This window comes from Xyrauchen texanus, chromosome 11 (genome assembly GCF_025860055.1).
Source record: "Xyrauchen texanus isolate HMW12.3.18 chromosome 11, RBS_HiC_50CHRs, whole genome shotgun sequence".
NCBI classification, from domain to species: domain Eukaryota; kingdom Metazoa; phylum Chordata; class Actinopteri; order Cypriniformes; family Catostomidae; genus Xyrauchen; species Xyrauchen texanus.
In genome coordinates, this window is record NC_068286.1 from 2,971,227 (window position 1) to 2,992,251 (window position 21,025).

The window sequence follows — 21,025 nt, forward strand, 5'->3', positions numbered from 1 at the left end:
GTTGTCTGCCTGGTGAGATTTTGTACCCATGTGACAGTTTTAAACATACCAGATAAAACTACTGTAAGCTCATTCTAACCATGTTGGAAATTGAATGAGTGATTTTTCCAATGTCCAGTGGAATAAATCCTGGGACACTTTTCAGTAAGGAATAGTTCCCTATTCATATAGTTTACTAGGCATAATTCACTCACCCTAATGTCACTCCAAAGCTGCATGACATAAATATATTTGGCAAGTCGTTTAAACATCTACTTTGTGCATAACACTAGTAATTTTTTCAAATAATAGTTAGCCATCATACCACTCAGGAAGGAGATGCATTTTGTCTCATAGAGATGAACGTAGTTTGTCCCAGAACAACAGCAAAGGACCTTGTGAAGATGCTGGAGGAAACAGGTGGACGAGTATCTATATCCACAGTATAACAAGTCCTATATGGACATCACCTGAAAGGCTGTTCAGCAAGGAAGAAGCCACTGCTCCAAAACCACCATAAAAAAATTACTACAGTTTGCAAGTGCACATGGGGACAAAGATCTTACTTTCTGGAGAAATCTTCCTCTGATCTGATGAAACAGGAATTAAAATGTTTGGCCATAATGACCATCGTTATGTTTTGAGGAAAAAGGGTGAGGCTTGCAAGCTGAAGAACACCATCCCAACTGTGAAGCATGGGGGTGCAGCATCATATTTTGGGGTGCTTTGCTGCAGGAGGGACTGGTGCTCTTCACAAAATAGATGGCATCACAAGGAATGAAAATTATGTGAATATATTGAAGCAACATCTCAAGACATCAGCCAGGAAGTTAAAGCTTGGTCACAAATGACACAAAGCACACCTCCAAAATTGTGGCAAAATTGCTTAAGGACAACAAAGTCAAGTTATTGGAGTGGCATCACAAAGCCCTGACCTCAAACCGATTTGTGGGCAGAACTGAGAAAGCATATGTGAGCAAGGAGGCCTACAAACCGGACTCAGTTACACCAGTTCTGTCAGCAACGTATTGTGAGAATCTTGTGGAAGGATCCCCAAAATATTTAAACAATTTAAAGGCAATGCTACCAAATGCTCTCTAACTATTATTCTGACATTTCACATTCATAAAATAAAGTAGTGATCCGAACTGACCTAAGACGGAAAGTTTTCTATGATTAAATGTCAGGAATTTTGAAAAAATGAGTTTAAATGTATTTGGCTAAGATCTATGTAAACTTCTGACTTCAACTGTATATATATATATATATATATATACACACACACACACACACACACACACACATACACACATACACACAGTATAGTATACAGTAGATACACACACATAATGTGGGAGAGAGCAGAGAACCTTGCAACTGTGCCTGAAGCCGAATACCTTATTCGGAAAGGCAAGGATAACGATTTCAAGACGAATAATGGATTCATCGGAAAAATATAAAGATATTTGTATGACTGATTATCCAAAAAGCACAAGTTTAAAGACATTTTAAATAAACATCCAAAATTACAAATAAATTACAAATCTGTGCAGCCAATTTTTATAAAGTGTAACCTTATGAATGAAAATGCTCGCTGTGGGATTTCAGATCGGATGTGTGCGGTCTCGACTCTTGATTTCTCTGTTAATTCTGTGCATCTGGAGCAATGACATCAAGTACACTTTACATTTCTTGAAATGTCTTTTAATGTATCACAAGATTCATACTTGATTCGCATGTATTCATTTATAGCCTAAACCTGAGTGCGATGTTAAGTTCCTGAAGTGATGATTTCACATCGGATCTTGTCTATCGTCATTAACCACATTTGTATCCACATCAGTGATTAGGGTAACTAACTGGTTAAGACTATATTACAAATACAGATAATGCCACATTCAGAGGGGGTAAAACGGATAGTATTATAATGTGAAAAAGCAATAAAAATACGTAGAGACTATTGCTCAAGTCTCCATCTCAGATGTTTCTGCATGGAGTATTGTGATTACAGCTCCACACATGAGAGTGTGTTTGCAGCATGTGTGTGGCTCCCTCTATCTGGAGGTCTGAATATGTCCTGGTTGTGTTGGTGTATCCTCAGGGCTTCATAAACTGATGCAGAGCTCCGCCCCTTCACCTGTTTCACCAGCAGACAGGTTGAGCTAGTCTGACAGATGAGTTCTTTAGCAGTGCACGTGCTCGCCTCACCTGTCCAGACACCTGATGATACTATTCCAACACACTGAGCAAGGTAAGACGAAAATAAGCCAACAAAAACAAATTATGAATGCTTTGTCATTTTTATTAGGTACAAATCCATGAAGATGAAATAAACGGATGGGTTTTAATCAAGGTAGGTTTATGTTGTGCAGACATGAGAGTATCGCAAATTAAAACAGAACTGCACAACAGTTAACATCATGAACGAGATGTAGTTATGTTTGTGTGTATATCCCATACAGAAATGCACCATTTACCTTAAACTGACATTTGTTTTGTTAAATAACGCAGTTACTAAAGTAATTGTAACTGAAATACACTTAAAAAAAAACAATAAACGAGAAATTAATCCAAATAACAGCAAGCGTTTTACACTTTTTGAAAGAGCTCTTTTATTAATTTAATGTTGTTTTTAAGTTGTACATAATAGTACACTATCTATATATGCTGGTCAATTTTACAATAAAGTTATATTTATTACCATTAGTTAATGCATTATATATCATGAACTAACAATGAATACATATTTAATTACAGTATTTCCTGTGTAATCTTGGTTAATATTGATTTATTGTGTATATACAATTGTTCATTGCTAGTTCATAATGGATTAGTGTTAAGGTATATATCATTACATTTAAAAACGTATACTTTTATGTTGAAATTAACATTAAGCATGATTATTATATGCCATAAATGCATCGTTCCTTGTTCGTTCATGTTAGTTAATGTTAAAGTGTTACCAATATGCCTGAATCAACAGGTTACACCAATTAAAATAATTATTATATAATAATTCTTTAAAGTAACAACTGCACTTACACACTTTTTACAGTTTAGTAACTTGTATTTTGGTGGAAAATGAATAATTAAAAAAAAAATGTAAAGGATGGACAAGTTGTGTTTTGACCCGCCTTTATTTAATTTTGAAAAGCAAAATAATTTGCTGCTAGATTTGCCACAACTCCACTGGATGTTGTTAATAAACATGATCATAATACATTACCTACATTATGATCTCCAGTCAGAGCTGAAAACTAGTTAACTCAAACAAAATGACTATTCACCTGAGAGTGCTGAAAACTGTCTCATTTCACACCTCTGCGCTAATGTCTGTCGCTGAGACTGAAAACTTCCAACACAACTAGAGAAACTGGAGCAACGACTTGTTGCGACACTCAGTTTCGGTGGGACTGGGAGTAAAGTATGAACTGAAATGCATGAATAGAGCAAAAGAGGAGGGAAGATTAGATGGGAAAATAAAGTGTAAAAAATGGACAGTTGCACAGTTAGACGTTCAGTCAACATGCACTGCATCACACAAATGGTCACTGTTGAGCGTAAGGGCTGAAACACATGCAAATTAGTAAGACGTGTAATTCAGAAAAGAAAAAGGACAGTTTTTCATTTTCATAGCTGTTGATTTTAAATTTAAAGGCTCTAGTTGCTATAGACTCACTCTGGCTCTCTGAACCCCTCTGGCTAAAGTTTCAGAAGTACTTGCAGGTTTTATGCAAACTTGATCATGAACTTGACAGTCAGAGCAGCTGTTTTTCAAATGATCCTCTTTGAAAGTCAAAGCACATCCTCATTGGAGGACATCAACAAAGATGTTCTTCAAAAATGTTTCTAAAATATCTCAATTATGTATTTTTTGAAAATGTAGGTGGTACTGAGTTGAACAATTAAAACGACCATTGGCCTACTCTATAAGTAAGACCAATCAACCGTTAAAGGATCATCCATGAAGACTCCAACAGCCAGTTCTGCAGTTCTTCCATCGGGATGAGCATTGCTACGAAAGAACAAAAACCAAAGAAGCCTCACTACATCACCCATCCTCCTGGCAAACTGCTTCCAGTGCCCCTTTACCTGCAACCAGAAATCTCACCTGTTCAACCACATGAAATACAACTTGTGTAAGATCTCCATCATTTCCAAACAGAGCAGAAGTCCAAAGCACAATTCCTCCCCAGAAACCAGCCCAGTGGCAATGGAGAAACCTTCAGAGGCCAATTGCTCAGTGTATACCATTGATGTTTCGAAAGAAAGAAACTTAGAACAGGACGTGGACAACCCTGAGATCTCAACGATTAACGGTCATGAAGGCAGTGTACCTCTAAAAGAGTTGGTATCTACAATGGAGGCAATTCCAGTGATCCAGGTGGAGAAGCAAAAGATTGAACCACCTACCAAAAATGGGGGTGTTTATTCTAGTCGTTCAGCTCTAAACCAAAGTGGATCCTTCGAGAAGAAAATACAGGACGAAATGGATCCACCAAGGTGGCATTTCTCTGACTCTTCAACTGGGTCATCATCTCTGGTCGACTCAAAGGAAATAGCATCACCTGTCTGTAAACCAGAGGTTCATCTTCCACAACCGGTTCCAAGTGTATTTCAGAGACCTTCAGTCTCATTTATGCCAAGCTCTCCAAGTCTCGAACACAAACTAGAGAGTGAGATGGATTATCCGTATCATGGAAATGTCCTTATAGGGTATCATTCTTATGGCGTTCCCACTCCTTTGCATCCGCTTTACCACCAATATCACCCATACTTTCTGCCAAGTAACATTTACAACACTCAACCACAGCTCCATCAATATATCCTAGAATCTCACAGATTCCACCCTTTGTTTCCAAGGCAACAATTTCCAGCAAATTCCTTGGCAAGGTCTGAGGAGTATTTTAGGTACTACCACACATTTCTGACTCCCAGTTATGGCCACTACCACCCACAGCAGCAAACTCATCCTGCAATGCCCTCCCCTGTTCCGTACCCTGAACCAGCTCATCCCATAATGTATATCAACTCTGTATTTTCAGGACCTGCAAGACATGAAGCCTCCAAACCCTCAAACATACCATATGATCCATTTAACATGAGGGAATACTCATCCGATCACAGAGAGCAAGAAAAAAAAGTCGATGGAAAAGAGATTCAGGTGAGTTCGCAGACTAGACGCTCTGATATTGGATCACCAGACAGACCACACCCCTGCAACGATTCCCATAAGCAATCCCCACATGGAAGTAGGGATTCAGCACCAACCTGCCAATCAAAAGAGAGGGGCGAGGCCACAGGGACAAATGTGGAAGGTCAGCCACAAGTGGGCAGGAATATCTCTGAAAGGTACAGTTTTACTATAAAGAACCTCTTATATACTAAATAATTTGTGTTTTGAGTAAACGCTGACCATTTAAAATGAAGGTAACTTATCTTACTCTTATATATTGACTTTTTTCTTAATGTTTGTGTATGCAGGTCTAAATCTGCATTCAGAGAGTTTGAGAAACAGGGAGAAGATAGTGCTGATGTTGATGTCATGATTCCTCTGAACCTGTCTGTGAAGTCATCGACACCTCCACCAGACAGCCAATCCCACAACGGTTTGATCAGAGATGGCCTCGCTCAGCAGGGGATTACGGGTGCTGTGACATCACAAGAGAACGGTTGTTTAATTGTCGAGGAAGAAACAACAGCTGCGTTCGCTCTCTGCCAACTGGCCCAGTCTGGTGTTTCAGACCTGTGCAGAAACTCAAACATCAGATGTTTTTCTGATTCAAGAACCAGTCATGACCAAGAAACCGTCCATCTTCAGAATCCTGCATCTGATGAATCCGATCAAAGGAACACCACAGAAGCATCTGCCTCTGATCGAGTTACTCTCAGTTCCACAGAAACAAACACAGACTCGACTTCTGATGCCGCTGAAGTCTCCGCCTCCAAATCAAGAGTTCAACGTCAAACATGGACTAAAACAAGAGGAAAACGCAGCACAACAAGAAAGCGAAGAAGCAGCACCAGTAGCCGCAATCTGAGGAAGAAAATGAGACTTTAATGTCACAAAAACTTAATGGAAATCACATATAAAAACGATGTTTGCAAACGTTTCTGTAAAATGTATTTGTGTGAACACCATTAATGAAACCTTCCAGAAAAAGTGAGGTTTTGCAATATATTGAAACACATTAGTTTACTCATATGTGACACGAAACACATATTGAAGATTCAAATGAACCAATAATGACTTTTTACAAATGAATAAAACACCGAGCAGGAAATCTTATGTTCATAAGGTTGCATGTTTGCATATTTCATAACTGTCATTGTTTATTTGAAGTGGTTTGAAATGTCGGTTTAATTAAAGGTGATGCTTGTGATCTCAGACCTTTTTCTAACTTGGAATTTTGCTGCATGACCTCCCTCCAAAACCCCTCCCTCCAAAGACATGTCAGCCAACCCTGAATGTGCGAAATGATTGACATGCTGAGAGAGAGTTTCTACATTTGATCCACGGCATTAAAAAAAGTTGAATCCATCACCTTCAAATCCATAAACACAAGCTTACTGCAGATCTCAGTCATACAAACCTGCCAGATCATCTTTAAAACAGCATTTGCAATATATGTACATTAATACAGACCTGTTTATGCTAAAGAGAAAGACACACACACAGTGAAACGTGTACTATTGAAACCTGCTAATCTGCTGAAAAAGTGCAGTTATAAAGAGCTGCAGGTTCAGGCATGTTACTTCAGTGAGACCGTTAAAATCTCTGTCTGCATCACACACAAACACTGTTATACTAGTTTCAGAGGTCTGGCAGGTACAAGAGCTGCTTGCGAATGAATTTTGGCAGATACCATTTGCATCCTCTGCTGGTCATATGAGGTACTGTTTCAGAGAGCTCACTGCAAAGGAGAGGACACCCAAAAGAGACATGAGAATTGTTTGTCACCAAAATAATAATCAGCATGAAAAGTGAATAACATTAATTTATTAGTGTCATGAATATACACCAGCTTGTAACAGAATAAACGATTAACCTGGTTCCCTTTAATGAGGAATACGCTGAACTCAGTGTCATATTCATTAGCAGAGATTAACAGTAAAGCTGGTTATTAAATCATTTTTCTGAGTGGAGGAAACAACAGCATAGGATAATTCAGCATTAAGTATTGTCTGTATGTCTTTTTCCTGTGGGTGGCGCTCTGGAGATACAAACAGCAAGTGAGGTGCCAGCCCCAATGCATTGTGGGACTGTCTATGGGACGGTAACAATCAGTGCTAGATCCTGTGCGTCAAACATTCCTAGTGATCCATCGATACAAGGCAACAGAATGTAAATGAGAAAATATTTGTGTATAGAAATAGTATGTGATGCATATATTCGCAGTGACAAGTCCCTTCATTTCCCTGCCTTTCCATCTTCAGTCCCACACGTTACAGCTGAGAGTATATTTTTGACTAAAATACTGACATTCAAACCTTTTCTTAAATTCATACACAGCATGCAATCTCTGTATCAAAAGAGCAAAGCATTGAGAACTTTTGAACATGAAGCCAGCTTTGGTTTAGGCAAGAAACAAACTTTACGCAAATACGGCGCACACAGATGCAATCGCCGTCTTAACGTACGTTCTTGATTAGCATGGCGGTAACAATCTTCAGCACTTCATCTTTAAAAGTGTGCAATTAAACTGGATGTGTTATTGTTTAGTTACTTAAACCGAATTCCTCAGCAATATTGTCTTCAAACTGTTGCTTCGTCATGACAGTAGTTGATTTGATAGAGAAAACTCACCGTAGAAGCGGACAGTTCACACTAATCTCGCTATAGTGCCCCTTGTGGCAACGCTGAGAACGCAGCATGTACTTGTGGTCTGACTCATTTTAGAACGCATAATTGGCATTCGTGTACTTTGGTAGAGTATTTTGTAAACGTTGAAGTCTAAATGAAACACATTCACAACTCATTTGACTTCTGCAATGTGACATTTCTGAGTGAAACTGTATATTCAAGGAGAAAAAGAAATGTAAGGTTGTACTTGATTTTGTGACATCAGCCGAAAAGGAAAGTTGCTTCAAAGATGGCGCAAGATAATATGTTTTGATGTAAGATTTTAGAGACAAACATTTCTTGTTTTTTTCAGTGGAATATCATGTACCAATATATTTAGGAAAATAAGACCAGGAATGTGTATTTAAGAGCAAATTGAGTAAATATTGATTTCATGTTTAAATTCACTATAAAGCTATGCCATAATCCAGCCTTAGCGTTTATTCTTACATTATCTATTACACTGTATATAGATGCCATTTTAAATATCAAGTTAATAAAGCCAGTCACCATTTAACATTTACTGTCTTATTAGAAAGTTAGAAAGAAAACCCTGATTTGTTCTTTAGTAATATTTCAAATGAGGCATTCAAATCAGTTTGAGTCACTTCAGTCTGTTCACATTGAAACCAGATCACGAGGAGTAATCAAGAGTAAATCCACTCTTGATTCACTTTTGCCCATTCACACTGAAACCAAATCATGAGGAAGAATACTGTGTAAATCTGATCTCGTTTCACTTCAGTCTGTTCACATTGAAACCAAATCATGAGGAATAATACTGTGTAAATCTGATCTTGATTCACTTCAGTCCGTTCACACTGAAAACAAATCATGAGGAATAATACTGTGTAAAGCTGATCTTGTTTCACTTCAGTCCGTTCACACTGAAACCAAATCATGAGAAATATGTCTGTGTAAATCTGACCTTGATTCACTTTAGTCTGTTCACATTGAAACCAAATTATGAGGAATAATACTGTGTAAATCTGAACTTGTTTCACTTCAGTCCATTCACATTGAAACCAAATCATGAGGAATAATCAAGAGTAAATCCGCTCTTGATTCACTTTTGTCTATTCACATTGAAACCAAATCACAAAAAGCAATCAAAGAGTAAATCTGCTCTTGATTCACTTTTGACTGTTTACACTGAAACTCAATCACGAAGAGCAATCAAGAGTAAATCCGCTCTTGATTCACTTTTGTCCGTCCACACTGAAACTCAATCACGAAGAGCAATCAAGAGTAAATCCGCTCTTGATTCACTTTTGTCCATCCACACTGAAACTCAATCATGAAGAGTAATTCAGAGTAAATCAGCACTTGATTCACTTTTGTCCGTCCACACTGAAACTTCCTGAAACTTTCACAGAATCCACTTCAGAAACAAATGTGAACAAAATTGATTCCAATCCAGTTTCAGTCTGATCCTCATAGGAAGGGGTTGTAGCCTTGACCGTTGTGGTGTGGGAGTAATGTGGAAGGTATGATAGGGGCAGGGGTGAGGGGTAGTAGAGGCTGGGGCAGGTTACTGGGCATATCTAGCAGGCCGTGGTGGGGCTGGGTGTAGGACGAGGGCAATGGCTGAGGCTTCTGCTGCAGCAAGGGCAGGGGGAGGGACGGGCTGTAGGACAGGGTGTGGGCCGGCAGGGGAGAGGTGGAGTTGGGTTTCAACTGATTCAGAGTCAGTCTTGGCTGCTCACAGTAGAAAGGGTTTGTGGATGATGGTGTGCTCAGACCTGCAGGAGAAAGATGTGACAAAGGACAGAAAAGTAACAGATAATGTACAGACGACCACAAAATGTATAACTAAATAATTGCAAAATAAACTGGCAGGATGAAGTGGATGTTAATCAACCTGAACAGGTTTATTTTTTGATTATGATCTCCTACCTGACAGGAAGGGGTTTTTGCTCTTGACAGGTGGGTTGGTTGAAATAAGCATGTCAAGGTTTACGAGGGAGGCAGCGGTGGGTCCGAAGAATGCCTCAGGGGTCCGACACAGTCTGGGGGCCACCACATCAAGAGGAGGCCCTAGATGAGAGAGGTCAATGGCCTCTGGACTGTCGCTTGCAACCCCGTTGACATGAACGCCAACTACCAACTCGCCAAACTGATCAACATCTGAAAACGAGATTCAATGAAAGCTGAATGAACTGAAACTTGCTTTAGTTTTGAGTATAGAAGGGTGTTGCAGACCTGCAGGACTCTCACAGCGAGGGCTGAACACTCGGTTTGGCCCCTCCTGCTCCACTTTAAGCCCCTCCTCCTCCTCCTCTGTAATCTCATCCTCCTCTTCTTGAATGGAAAATGGATCCTTTCCACTTGGCACTAGAAGGCAGATGAATGATTCTAGAGATTGATCTCTACAAAACCACAGCCATTTGCATCTTAAAAAGCTGTTCTATTACCAAAACGAGTATTGAGTAGTTTCTGAATTAAAAATGTAATTGCAATCTGTGTGTGAAATTGGAGTGTCCCAAAATAGCAACATTGGCTCCACCAATTGGTTGACCATCTGTTTACCCAAACAACAGAGATGAGAAGTGTGTTCTGAACCTATTATTATTCTTGGAATTCTGTTTAATAACTCAATTTAAGGCTGATTCCAGATAAGACCAACCTGAAAAAGCAATGCAAAATGCAATTGAAAATCAGAAGCAAATCATAATCAACCTATTTTGAGATTTAATTTTGACCCCTGTGAATAGAGCTGTTTATCCAATGAGTGTATTGTGGATGTTAGTGGTAGTATTCATGGCCTGTGTATTACCTGGTCTTGCCTGGCTCCTGCAGGCTTGTTCAGTCATATTAGAGGTGAGATTTGAAGGAGGGACTTCCCAGGGATTAGGAGGTGATTGGTGGGTGCCCCAAGAGTGGGCAGGGCTACTGGAGGAAGGGCGGGGCTTCCAGGGACTTCCAGCTACTGTGTTGATGGAGTTTACTACAGCTGAAACAGAAACAAAGAGCTCATAAACAGTTTTATATTTAGTGCAAACAAATAAACATACTTGAAAGAAACTTTCAACGGGACATTCATATGGACGTGTTCTTGTGTTCAAAACTAAAAGGAACAGAACAGGGGGCTTGAGAAGCATTTTTTAAAAGTTGAGCTGTTTTAAATGGACTCAAACATTAATGGCGCTTAACACTTTAAAATCAGCAAGATGCAACACAAATTCACAGTATAGACCAAGAACGCCTCCTGACCTACAGACTCCCAGGGGTCAGAGGACACAGGACATGTGGGTTGGGTATCCCAAGGGTCATCGCTCAATGGAACAGCAGACGAGGGGCCAAATATATCCACCAGATCAATCACGGCTGACTGCGAAAAGAAACCGAACATCGGCCAATAAAACCCTCAGAAGATCAACGCAAATGTTCAGTCAATCAGAACTTGCTCTCTCACCTCTCCAGTTCCTAATTTTCTCTCTCTCTGGCTCTCCTCTTGAACTTTCTGAAGTTGACCTTCATCCCCTGGATGCGTGCGCTGGACCTTCAGAAGACAAAGCAACATCTGATGCAATCGAAACTCGTACATACATCCCATCATAAATCCCCCCATAATAAATTGATATAATGTTACTACAATGGTGGTGAGTTTCTTAATAACTTGCACTAGGGCAAATTAAAGTATACAGACACATTTAGTGCATGAACACTACGAGTTATGTGCAGACGACATGCAAAGACACAGTCTGCACTGTATGCATATCTAAAAAACTGCAGTAAGATAACGTACTGTGCTGATGATGAAATCTGTGTCACATGCAATCGCAAGCCAAATGGACTTTTAATTACAGCGACTCTTGATATCTGCAATTGCATTTTCACTAGTCAAATTTCTCAATGATCAAATGAGCAGATACAGATCTCTGAAATTAATTATTTGCTACTTGAAATTCCAAGTTTTACCGTCTGACTAAGGGATGCCCCCACCAACAGTCCCCAGCCCCACTTTGACCCTTGTCAGCCATGTCAGCAATTACTAGTAAAAATTATAAATTTATAGCAATAATTACATTGTTATGAGAAATGTCCATTCCTGTTATCAACAATTTAATTGTAACTAGTAAAAATGCTCATTTTTGAAAATGCACTCCCAAGTGTATTTGTTGTCAAATGACGCAGTCATGTGATCCATTCAACCAAAAAAATCAAGATGATGGCCCGTGTTATAGCAGCGCTGTTGTGCCTGATATTCACGGCAGTGTGGACGGAGAGTGTTTCAAAAACAAAATGCTGTTTTCAAATGTATCTGGATTTATGTAGTTGTAGCTTAAGTCTCCTTTTATGACTCCCTTGCTTTAGTGTGGAAAAGTACGTTTGTGACGCCCGAAGCCGAGTTGCCCAATCAGCGAGAGAGAGATAAAAGGAGGAGCCAGTGATGCCAGAGAGAAAGAGAGAGAGAGAGAGATGCACGCAGCAGTGTTTTGTGTGTGCACTTTTGTTATTTTTCAGTTCAGTGTTTTATGAATTAAAGTATTTTTGATTGATTGTCTGGTTCCTGCTTCCTCCTGTCTCGATAAACGAGAGGCTTGTTTGCTACACTGGTGCAGAAAGCCCAGCAATGGAGGAAGATGTGCCGTCAGTGAGCCATCGCAGCTGATGGAGGATCGCAACGCAGAGGAGAGGAGTGGTTCGATGGTACTGGAGAGGTCCACCAGGGGAGTAGCGGTTGCCATCTGCAAGGGGACGTAGGAGTCGCTGCCATCCGCCGGGAGGTGGAGGAACCTCTGCTGTCCACCAGGAAGTGGAGGAGCCGTTGCCGACTGCCAGGTGATGGAGGACCTGCTGCCATCCACCAGGAGGTGGAGGAACCACTGCCGTCTGCTAGGGGATGGAGGAGCCACTGCTGGCTGCCAGGAGGCGGAATCCAGTGCCATCGTCCGGCGTCATGGAGGATCGCTGTACAGTTGGCTGAGGACCTAATGGTGCCGTGGTTGGGAACTGGAGTTTTTCTTTTCTTTTTCTATCTCTCTCTCCTTCTCTCTCTCTGTCTCTCCAACTATCTTTCTCTCTCCCCTCCTCTCATCCTACCCAGGTACCTGGAGTGGCCAAAGGGGCAACTCCTCCCCTCCAGGAAGACAACAAGACTCAGAGAAGCTACAGTAATAAATATTTTCAGTCCTGTGGAATAGAAATATTCCTGAAACAGCAAGATAGATTAATCAGTTCATCAGGAAAACGAATGCTGCTTGGAGTTCACAAGTTTCTCCTCTCGTTTTCATAAGTGTGTGTGTGTGTGTACCTCTCTGCTCATGGCTAATGCGAGCTGCAGCTGCAGTTCTTCTTCTCCGCTGGTCTGCGGTCGAGTCTGTTCCAGATCAGATGCTCGAGGAGACGAGGACGATGCTACAAACAGTCACAGGGGTGATGGATGATCAGTATGTTATTACTCCAGTCATTGTTTATTTATGCGTTTGCTCAATTTGATTTATTTCTCCACTGTAGAGACCGTAATGCTGTCATAAACAATCACATCACTTTTTATTGTAATCTCAGAGAGTTTGTGTCTTACAGTACATCTTGTCTATCATCACTCAGACACTCCCTGAGCAGACATTAAACCAGATAAACACAAACACTCTGAATGAGAAACTGCAATTCATCAACGCTAGAATAAAAGATGACAGAGTTGGAGTTGGATAAAAATCTTCTCTTACAGTTAAATGATGATGGTGATCCTCTGGAGTGATTGAAGTCTTCTCCATACAGTGCTGCCATGCTTGGCTGACTGGTGCGTCTGCTGCTATACGCGGGTGGCACGCCGCCCACCCCGCCTACACCCGCCATCCTCTCTTTGGTCTTCAGTGCCTGTGTTCGCTCCTGACGCAAACGCTCCTCATCTCTCAGCAGCGCTACAAGCTGTTTGGCTTTCTCGCGCACGTTCATGCCCTGATCTCGCCCGTCGCGGTCCACGTACTGGAAGTCTCTGAGAGTCTGAATGGTGAAGACGTTCTCACGACATTGCTGGGCGACGCGCTCCGAACCCGTCTTAGCCAAATAATCCAAGAGTGTCAGCGCCTAGACCAGACAGTTGGAGAGATTAGCTTCTCATAATGTAAAGTTTATCAAAGCAACCGTATGACTTCAAAAAAACATTCAATGCGTTTATATAGCCTTCATAAAACATTGAATACATAAGCTATAAATGTGTTATAACTATATAACTAACTTTCATTTATAACAGTGTAATAACTATTTTATTCCATGTTTTAACTATTTATATAATGGTGTTATAACTATTTTTCTGCATGTTATAACAGTTTTATAATGTGTTATAACTATTTAATACAATTTTATAACCTTTTATAATATGCTATTACTGTTTTATAACTGTGTTATAACTAGCACACCTTGTATACATGTCTCCAGTTTTTGCCGTGGTCATTGAGGCGTTTCCACACCATGGCCATGACCTCGCTGTATGCCACCACGCTGAACGTCAGCTCGGCGATCTCTGACATCAGCGAGCTGGACGGGCCCCAGGGGTCATTAGAGGTCGCCTCCCTCACCTTGATCTCTGCATCCGAGTAGTTGTGCACGATGTTCTTCACCTGTCGCCGCAGGGCCGAGGTCGTCATAGCGACAGCACGAGAGAGTGTGTGTGGGCGGTTCTTTGGCCTCCTGGTGTAAGACGAGGTAGGCAGACAGTCACGCTAACCAGAGCCCAAGCGAGTGCTGAGAGAGACACACAGAGGGAGAGCAGACTAACCCTGCCATTAATAAATGACACAATGGAAAACAAGCAAATTATTATTTAAATAAGAATACAGTAAATGCTCGATTTTCAATTTTATAAAGTTACACAAGTCTGGCTTTAACTAATACTAGATTTGTTTTCTGTGATGATGTTTCCTTCATTACAAACCATCTGAGCAGCAGTTGATGTGAACTTATTTTAAAATGCAGTTCATAGAGGATAAAATACATCAGTGAACGACACAAACAGTTCCGCTAATTAAAAAATCATCCACCTCTTTATTTGTAGCACAAGGAGAGGGATTACCATTTTCAGAATCATCAATAATTCAGCTCTTCTCTCCAGTTTGCACTTATCATGAAAATAACAGGAAGAAGAAATGAGTCGGCCCTGACAGGCGGGTGTAGATTGACTGTCAGACTCTAAAACGCTTCTAAATTTAACCTTCCAATCGCTCACAGACCCTTAAAACCTTGTGATATCCCAACTACTGCAAGTGACCGCCTGAATTCAGGATGTCTTTCCCAATTCAAGTAGAGGAGCTTTGCTTTTATGTTGCTATGTCTTGAATGCAATGTCAGTCACTTTTCAAATGTGCCAGATAAATCAATTATAACTGTGGTCTGTATGTTCTCTGACTCATGAGAAGTCAGGTTTCCCCTGTATTCAGTAGCATTCATGAGTCACAAATGCCACCATAGGAACGGATATTGTGTCAGGTTTGAATCACTGTAGTGGGATCCAGAATGTTTCAACTATTCACACTTACTCATTACTTTTCAAGTTCAGATGTACCTCCAGTCTGGCCATTTGATCAAATGTCTCATATATATTGAAATGGCTGTTCAGACTGAAAGTGTTATTGCGCTTAACACTTAGAAGAAGCATTTTTTAAGTCAAAGTCCTTTAAACTTGAAGTGCATCAGTTGGCTTGATTTGAGATGCCACTCTTAATTTAACCGTGTATTCATCATTCAAACAACACTGCAGACTGCTGAGTTAACTACGGTTTCAAGTAATTTACAGTTATAGACTACAGTATAATGAGACAGGTGTGGCAGAGGTGCTGCAAGTGTAAAATGGTTATGGGCAGGCCGCCAAAATGAAGCAAATCGAAACGTTTCGCAAGTCGTTTAACAGCCTTACTGTCAACAGCCCTGATGACTATAAATTACCAACTTTAACCACTTAACACGGAACAACAACTGTTGTTCACAACCACTAAAACACTCTCAAACAGGACAGAGTGTGCCCCATATTTCTTCTCAAACAAAGGGGTCTGGATGGGACTGTAGTTTAATAGTCGTCTGATGCAGAGTTTGGATGCAGTGTGACAAAATCTGCATTCAGCTGTACCATCCACAGATGCAGAGATCAGCAACTTTAACAGAGAAAGAGGGAGAGACACGCTAGTGCTGTCAAAATGTTGTACTCCTAATTCTTGGGTACTAAGATATATGAAACTCAGAATGTTTTAAACAAAAATATAATTGGGATAGTTCACCCAAAAATGAAAACTCTCTCATGATTTACTCCCCCTCATGCCATCCCAGACTTGTGTGACCTTCTTTCTTCAGCAGAACACAAATGAAGGTTTTTAGAAGAATATTTCAGCTCTGTAGGTCCATACAATGCAAGTGAATGGGTGCCAACAATCTGAAGTACCAAAATCCCCATAAGGGCAACATAAAAGTACTCCAGACGACTCTGGTGGATAAATCCAAAACAGATCAATATTTTAGTCCTTTTCATTCACTTCAAGTTTCTTCTGTATTTGGTGATTCACATTCTTCATGCATATCGCCCCTACTGGGCAATGAGTAGACTTTACGACAAAAAAGGACTTACATATTGATCTGTTTCTCAGCCACACTTATCATATAGTTTCTGAAGATATGGAGGTAACCACTGGAGTCATATGGATTACTTTTAAGCTCCCTTTGTTTGGATTTTGTAGCTTCAGATTGTTGGCACCCATTCATTTGCATTATATGGACCTACAGAGCTGAAATATTCTTCTAAAAATCTTCATTTGTGTTCTGCTGAAAAAGAAATTCATACATGCATGAGGGTGAGTAAATGACGAGTTCAATCAACTTTACAATGTGTTAAATAAAATGTAAATGTAACGCATAATTAAAGGACTCTGTACATACACAATAATGATTATTAAAATAGCTTTACAATGTATCATAATAATAAATTCTGTAAATACATTATTACAGCCTAGTCTCATGTCACATTATGCGACTGTGGCAAAATCTTTGAAAAAATTAAATTGCGTGCTTCATTACACATCTGGCTGCAGTTTCCTAGTGAAATGTCCAGCGGGGGGCGCCAGAAGCGAATGAAATAGTCTCGAAATCAGACGAGGTTTTGAGGTAAACATTAGATGGAGGTTTAAATGAGTAAAACTTACCTAAAACTTTAACCTAAACCTAACCAATAATGATCTGACATAAAACTAGAGTTGATAAAAGAGACATCCTTACCCTAACCAAAGCCTAAAACTAAACGATAGTGTCCAAAAACAAAATGAGAAAGGAAAAGCACATTTCTATGACATTTACGTCTCATGTGTCAGCTTGTGGGTTTGGCTGGGCTCAAACCGAAGTCTTCTGAGTTCAGAGTCATACAGTTTATCAGGTTAGCTACCGCGCAAGCTAATCCCAATGGAATAAGTGTTTAAATGTACTGTAGGTGGCTCTGTAATACAAGCATTCAAATGTTTGTTTTTTCAAATGATGCATTAGACTAAATGTGTTTTGATCTAATAACATAGTAGTTATGCAAAAATGTAGTTCTACGTTTAACGTTCATTCTTTGAGATTAGGTTGCATTAATATGATACACTCAAAAAAATGTTTAGTGTACTTTATGCATGTTATTTATTACAGGCCAGGCTTAAAATACAATACTCAATTTCATGCAATATACTAAAAGGGGGTCTCTGCTGGCTCTCTTATTTCTGAAAACGGTTTAAGCCCCCTTAAACAGATCGAACAAAATCAACAGTGAGGCATAAGGAAACTTAGCTCAATGGGAGTACAATTCAATCCATTACATTTCAACACAAATTGGCATTGTGAACATCTCCAGTCTGACAGCCGGATGTGAAACATCTAGATCAAACTAATGGGGTCGTTATGAAATTGCTGAAAATAAGAAAGTCAGGACAATATGGACTACACTCAGCTGACGAAGACATCTTTGCCCTTCATTCAAGCACACTCTTGCATCTCGCTGCTCTCACTGACTTTGCATTTCTGTGTGTGCGGCAAAACCTAATCCTACGTGTTCCCTGCCTTACTCTGTCCTTCTTCTCATGGTGTTCCCTTCCTTGGTCTGCAGCAGAGCATCTAAATCAACCGTTCCTCTCTTTTAAAAACTCAGTATTTACAAAGGTACAGGACAGCTCACTGTGTACCTCAGAGTTCAGAAGTCAATCTCGCTCATCAATCAACTTCAACACAAGGAACCTGCTGAGATATCTAGATCACCGACAGGGAATGTTCCAAAACTTTATGTAAAGGTTACAGCATGTAAAGGTTAAATATCGTTATGATATTTTAGTATTTAATAAAAGTTATTTCTGCAGTAGAAAACAACAGTCAAACTAGCTGCAGTAAAGCTGCTAGCAGAAGTGAACTTTGTTTTTTGTGTCCAGAAATAACCCTGAACATTGAGTCACTGATGTGAGTGTCTAATCTCAGTGGGAACATGAATCTGCTCCAAACATGACACATGTTCAGCTAAACATCAACCAGTTTCCTACAGAGACATTTCATTCTCTCAATGGCTTTTCACACTTGTTATTGAATTATTACACTTCATAATAATCTTCCAACTGTGACATATGAAGAGTAAATAGACCACAAACTGATTTAGCCAAAATTTATTTTCTAGCCTGATGTCATAGCCTGTTTACAGTAAGTTCTTATTATGTCATAGCGGAACCTTTTTACAGATAATAAGTATGCAAGAGAACAATAGTGATGCTTTGTCTTTGGCAAGCACCACTAACTAGATAGGTACATTTCCTGAAGAAAATGTGAGTGGTGCTTGCCGTGGCAAAGCTCATGAAATAGCATGTTATAACTTGTTACTAAGCACTAAAATGATGGTCCTAGAATGTTGCTAACATGTGTTTTTCATTATGGTTTAAGCATGTTTTAGCACTTCGCTAAGTGATGATAGCATGTGTTAGCATGATGCTAGCAAGTTTTTAGCATGTTTTAACACTTCGTTAGGTGATGCTAGCATGTGTAAGCATGATGCTAGCACGTTTTTAGAATGTTTTGGCACATCGCTAGGCGATGCTAGCATGTGTAAGCATGATGCTAGCACGTTTTTAGCATGTTTTAGCACATCGCTAGGCGATGCTAGCATATGTTAGCATGATGCTAGCACGTTTTTACTATGTTTTAGCACTTCGCTAGCCAATGTTAGCATGTGTTAGCATAAACCAATACGTTTTTAGCATGTTGTAGCACTTCGCTAGGCGATAATAGATTGTGTTGTCACGATGCAAGCACGTTTTTAGAATGTTTTTAACACTTCGCTAGGCGATGTTAGCATGCTTTAGCATGATACTAGCACGTTTTAAGCATGATTAAGCACTTAATTAGGCGACATTCTTATGATGTCATAGTGGAACCTGTTTACAGTATGTTCTTATGATGTCATAAGAAAACCTGTCAAAGTTCCAATGTCATTAAACTGTTAGCACCTTCTTAAAGGTGCAATCAGCTATTTTTTCCTCAATAAAAATTATTTACTCATAAAGAAATTAATTATAATTTTGAAACATGTACATAAAATAATGAGCAATCACATGAGATGAAGACTCTAGTCATATCAGTAACCTCATAAAAGCTTTTTTATTCTACATGGAGAGGGTCCCCATATGAGGGCTGCCATGTTTGAATCACATGACCTGCTGAATACTTTTTGCTTAATCTCAGTAACCGTCCTGTGATTGGACACATTAAAGTAATTATGGCATAATTTCTATATTTCTACAATGGCATCGGTAACTGAAAACAGTTTGAATAATTGCATCACAACACAAGGTGTTTAAGGCCAAAGTATGCTTTGGTTGTTCGCGTTGCTGATCCCTCGTGCACAATATGAGTGATGCAAATTTCGTCGTCAGCACAGTCCACGCTTACTGCCTGTGTACAAAAGCAAGTTGTTTTCAGCTGTACAGGCTGTAAATCAGTGAAGAAGAATGCATATTTTTTAACTGCCCCCCCCCCCCCCAACCCCAAACCCAAACCCAAACCTAACCATTACTGGAGTACAAATGTAATGTTAGAGGGAAAATTGCAGCCTGTGAATTGTGCTCGGCCCCTGATTATGTGGTCGCAATTACTTCCTGGTTTCAATGCAGTAACTGTACCTGGGTCTCCCATGCTACTGAGCTATGCTTACGGTAGCACCACAAGAGAAGGTAAACACACTGGAGCTGATGCAAAATAACAAACAAACAAAAAAAAACAGTATAATGTGGCCGATCCTAGGGTACCAGAACCCTCGTAAACAACACACCGACTGTCACAGTAGTTTTTATTTTATTTTATGTCATTATCTGTTTTGTGTATTAACGCTTTGGCAATATTGCATGTAAACACAATCATGCCAATAAAGTACTTTAAATTTAAATTGAAAATTGAAAGAGAGAGAGAGAGAGAGAGAGAATTCCTCCATGTGCATCTCTACTCCCGTTATGATTTTTTTGTGTACATGCTCCGCTAGGCCTTCAGTTCCTCTATAAAGAAGTATATAAAGATATATACTGTATCTATAATTCATATATCAGTCATCCTTATGCAATAACACACTGTTAGATTCTGGTGTATTTGTGAGGTTAATGCGGTGAATATGTGCTTACCTGCGGCATCATCTCACCAGCCATGATCGGGTACCGAGAGAGAGAGAGAGAGAGAGAGAGAGAGAGAGAGAGAAGATGGTTCCGACCGTGTACAGAGGGGTCTGTGGGCTGCAGGCAGCGGTGTCTCTGTTGTGTCGCTCAGATGATGATGCGCTGATGTTGAGAAGAAGCGAGACACGAGATGATCCATCCACACACGCCTTCACAGTCCCACTCACACATGCGGCGTGTGGAGAGAGAAAGAGAGAGTAAGAGAGGGAGAGAGAGAGAGGGGGGAGAGAGAGAGAGAGAGAGAGGGAGAGAGGAAGAGATGGAGAGAGGTAGAGGGGGGAGAGAGAGAGAGGAAGAGAGGGAGGGAGAGAGAGAGAGAGAGAGAGAGTGAGAGAGAGGAAGAGAGGGAGAGCGAGAGAGGGGGGAGAGAAAGAGAGAGAGAGAGAGAGAGAGAGAGAGAGGGAGAGGGGGAGAGAGAGAGAGAGTGAGAGAGAGGAAGAGAGGGAGGGAGAGAGAGAGAGAGAGAGAGAGAGGGAGAGAGGAAGAGATGGAGAGATGGAGAGAGGTAGGGAGAGAGAGAGAGAGAGGGAGAGAGGAAGAGAGGAAG

The 21,025-nt window shown here is 40.2% G+C and overlaps 2 protein-coding genes across 6 annotated transcripts; one reads left to right on the top strand and one right to left on the bottom strand.

The window, feature by feature from the left end:
- Nucleotides 1-2,107: 2,107 nt before the first annotated feature.
- On the top strand, nucleotides 2,108-6,508 carry LOC127651856 (zinc finger protein 750-like). Its single transcript, XM_052137891.1, is given in 4 exon segments — nucleotides 2,108-2,230; nucleotides 3,866-4,049; nucleotides 4,051-5,331; nucleotides 5,464-6,508. Coding segments are annotated over 3 exon segments (1,923 nt in total). The 5' UTR covers nucleotides 2,108-2,230; nucleotides 3,866-3,984; the 3' UTR covers nucleotides 6,041-6,508.
- Nucleotides 6,509-6,971: 463 nt separating this feature from the next.
- Nucleotides 6,972-20,602, bottom strand: epn3b (epsin 3b). 5 transcript variants are annotated; one of them, XM_052137808.1, is made up of 10 exons: nucleotides 20,428-20,602; nucleotides 14,188-14,512; nucleotides 13,495-13,855; nucleotides 13,080-13,183; nucleotides 11,238-11,324; nucleotides 11,036-11,153; nucleotides 10,599-10,775; nucleotides 10,025-10,156; nucleotides 9,719-9,949; nucleotides 6,972-9,564 (listed from the first exon to the last, which is right to left on the bottom strand). In XM_052137808.1, exons 2-10 carry the CDS (start codon nucleotides 14,413-14,415, stop codon nucleotides 9,257-9,259), a joined length of 1,746 nt encoding a protein of 581 aa, XP_051993768.1. In that variant the 5' UTR covers nucleotides 14,416-14,512; nucleotides 20,428-20,602; the 3' UTR covers nucleotides 6,972-9,256. The 5 variants fall into 5 exon arrangements, with proteins under 5 accessions (XP_051993768.1, XP_051993769.1, XP_051993770.1 ...); XM_052137809.1 differs by having other exon boundaries at nucleotides 14,188-14,541; XM_052137810.1 differs by lacking the exon at nucleotides 20,428-20,602 and adding an exon at nucleotides 14,841-15,145.
- Nucleotides 20,603-21,025: the final 423 nt, after the last annotated feature.